We start from the raw sequence: 3,240 nt of genomic DNA, 5'->3' as shown, positions 1-3,240 counted from the left end.
CTTTAATCCCTTTTCAGGAGTAAACCATAGAGATTATTAAGAAAAACGGTTACTGGGCAAGGCAGTTCGCACCTGTAATCCCAGCACTTTGGGAGGCCGAGGTGGGTGGATCACCTGAGGCCAGGAGTTCAAGACCGGCCTGGCCAACATGGTGAAACCTCGTCTCTACTAAAAATACAAAATTAGCCAGATGTGGTGGTGCATGCCTGTGATCCCAGCTACTTGGGAAGCTGAGGCAGAAGAATCACTTGACCCTAGGAGGCGGAGGCTGCAGTGAGCCAAGATCATGCCATTGCACTCCAGTTTGGGCAACAAGAGCAGAAACTCCATCTAAAAAAAAAAAAAAAAAAAAAAAAAAAAAAAAAAAAAAAAAAAAAAAAAAAAAAAATGGAAAAAAGGTCAAATGAAATTGAGGAAAAGGATATTTGCTGTTTTGCATATCTCTGAGGCCTAATATATATCATTTGTTAATATTGTTTATTTTGGGCACATTTTATAATTTTAGATTTTGGACTAAGTTTTTAATAACAGTGTTAGTTCTTACCCCTTATAAGATACTTGATAATCTGTGGTATTAACAACATCTTTGCTGCATGGGGTAACTCAGGGCCCTACTTGATACATGACTCTGGAGTGAAGCTTGACTGGAACCCTGCCCTGAGAGAGCAACAGCATCTTGAAGTGCTTACCGTATTCTAGCTTCTAGCAGAGAGGGAAAAAAACTGCTTCCTTCCCCAGGAGACCTCTGTTACCAGGAAGATAGTTAAGATTTCTGAGGGGCCTTATTTTCAACCTGTTCCAAAAGAGAACATGTTAACTTATCAATCTTCTATTATTCATAAAATTTAATTTAAATGTGTTTAGTTTGTTGGAATATGGAGGCTGAGAAGTCCAAGATCAAGGCGCCAGAAGATTCAGTGTCTGCTGAGGGCTCGTTTCTCATAGATGGCAACTTGCATCCATCCTGATGTGGTGGAAGGGGCAAACAAGCTTTCTCGGGCCTCTGTCTTTAGGGTGCTAATTCCGGTCATGATGGGGCTTCTGATCACCCCCCAAAGGCCCCAGCTCTTAATTCCACCACGGGGTTTAGTTTTCAACATAGGAATTTTGGGGGGACACAGACATTCAAACCATAGCCTATGGGAAGGCAGTGCTAGCATACGAAAAAGAGCAGGATGCGCTGGCACTGCACTGAGGGTAAGTATCATTCTGTCTTTGTTTGAACCCAGGTTTGTGCACTGAGTTGATAGTGCACAACTATCAATGTAACTAATGCATTTAACTATTGTCAGGTAATAAGATAATAGATAACAAGATAAGATGCAGGTTATCTTAGTAGATAATAATTGAATGTATTAGGATATAGGATAAGCTGCTACAACAAAGAGGCCTCAAAAAACAGTAGTTTAACTAGGTAGACATTGAGCGCTCTCAGGTTACAGTGCAGAAGGAAAGCAGTGCAGGGGTTGGGGGCAGCTCTGCCACAGCCACTTCCCAGCAACAGGGAAAAAGGCAGCACCGTTGTGCGGGTGGCCTTGAAATTGCACAGACCACCTTTGGTAGCATCCCACTGCCCAAACCTAGGCCACAGCTGCACCGAGTCTGAGAGCTGATAGCAGAAGAAGCAGTTAGCAGTCTTCCCCACACAAAGCAAACCAGCGTGTCCCAAACGGGAAGGCATCTGTGTGCCATCTCACTGTTTCTTCCATATCTCCATGTTTACGTGTAAGTACTGATAGGAAGGACACAGAACCTTGGAAAGTTCGTTTATAATTAAAATACTTGGAGGAAGAGATCTCTGAAGACTTTCCTTCCTTCTTTCTTTTTCCTTTCTTTCTCATTCTTCACATGCTAACTGCTAATGTTAAAATGTCCATAAATTTTGTTAATGGCCTTGTGACCTTTGAACTTAATTCTCTTACAAAACCCCAGTCAAGAATAGCTGGTGTAACCTAATAATTCTTGGAAGTTTTATAACTTCACATAATCTTGTCCTTTTTATTTTCAGTCTTACTGATTTCACCATAAATCAGTCTTACTGATTTCACCCGTGAAATAAATGATTATCACTTATTTAATCAGTTTTGAATTTTGAAAAACTATATGAACAAGCAACTATTTAGTAGAGATACAGTGGCTAATGGTATATTTTATGTTAAACAGGTTCAAGCACAGCTTTTGCAGTTTGCAGCAAAAAATATTGGTCTCAACCCTGCACTATTAACCTCGCCAATTAATCCTCAGCATATGACGATGTTGAACCAGCTCTATCAGCTGCAGCTGGTAAGTGGATAGACACGTGCGAGTTAGAATGTGAAGGCTGAGTGCTCTCCTGCTGCCCGTGCAGATCCGACAGCGTGGCACGCCACTGAGAGCAGCAGTTATGATAATGTTTGTGTTCACATCAGGGATGTCATTGAGACTCTGATGAAGTGTTTAAACTCTTCATGATTTAGGAAGTTCTCACTCAAAAGTGTCTACTAAGTTTTGTCAATTTTTTGGCCTTTTGTTTTGGTTTTTGTTCAGAGACAGTATCTCACCGTGTTGCCAGGCTGGTCTAGAGATCTCTCACCTCAGCCTTCTGAATAGCAAGACCACGGATATACACCACTGCACATGGCTTGGCTTCTTTGTGTTCAGAAAATCTACTAGATTTTATAATAAGGCATGTCTTTTTATTTGAGCTCTCAGCCAGAGTTTTTGACAACCACTGAACACAAAAAAATCATTTGAGTGACTGTTTTCTCAATTTTTCTAAGGATGGTTTACACAAACACCATTCTAGAAGCATAGGAGAAAATTTGCTTTATTACATATAGTAGCTGCCTGAGAGCATTAGAACTTAATTCTCTCACAAAACCCCTGTCGAGAATAGCTGATGTGACCTAATAATTCTTGGAAGTTTTATAACTTAACATAATCTTGATTGTCTTTTTTATTTTCAAACAGTCTTACTAATTTTACCATAAATTGCCATGTCATTGTATATCTAGATGCTAACTGGAATTATATGCACTAAAGGACCACGTGTATTATTTCATTCTTTAATGCAGGCACCTGATTTATTTAGCAGTCTTAGCCAGCAACTTTATTACCTAGAAAAATGACCAGGAATTGGCTCGGCACAGTGGTTCATGCCTGTAATCCCAGCTCCTTGGAAGGCTGAGACAGGAGAATCACTTGAACCCATGAGGCGGAGGTAATAGTAAGCCTCGCACCATTGCACTCCAGCCTGGGCGA

General features: G+C 40.7%; 1 protein-coding gene across 10 annotated transcripts in view; it reads left to right on the top strand.

Moving 5' to 3' along the window:
• The window catches only part of TNRC6C (trinucleotide repeat containing adaptor 6C), a 147,792-nt gene that overhangs the window by 118,191 nt on the left and 26,361 nt on the right, over positions 1-3,240 (top strand). For all 10 annotated transcript variants that reach the window (XM_037737230.1, XM_037737228.1, XM_037737229.1 and 7 more), the window contains one exon: positions 2,164-2,283. In XM_037737230.1, the coding sequence (XP_037593158.1) occupies positions 2,164-2,283 (120 nt within the window). The remainder of the gene's footprint in view (positions 1-2,163; positions 2,284-3,240) is intronic.

The sequence above is a fragment of the Cebus imitator genome, unplaced genomic scaffold, assembly GCF_001604975.1.
Source record: "Cebus imitator isolate Cc_AM_T3 unplaced genomic scaffold, Cebus_imitator-1.0 Scaffold36, whole genome shotgun sequence".
Classification (NCBI taxonomy): Eukaryota; Metazoa; Chordata; class Mammalia; order Primates; family Cebidae; genus Cebus; species Cebus imitator.
The sequence above is the reverse complement of the archived record's forward strand: the minus strand, read 5'-3'. Positions and strand labels throughout refer to the sequence as shown.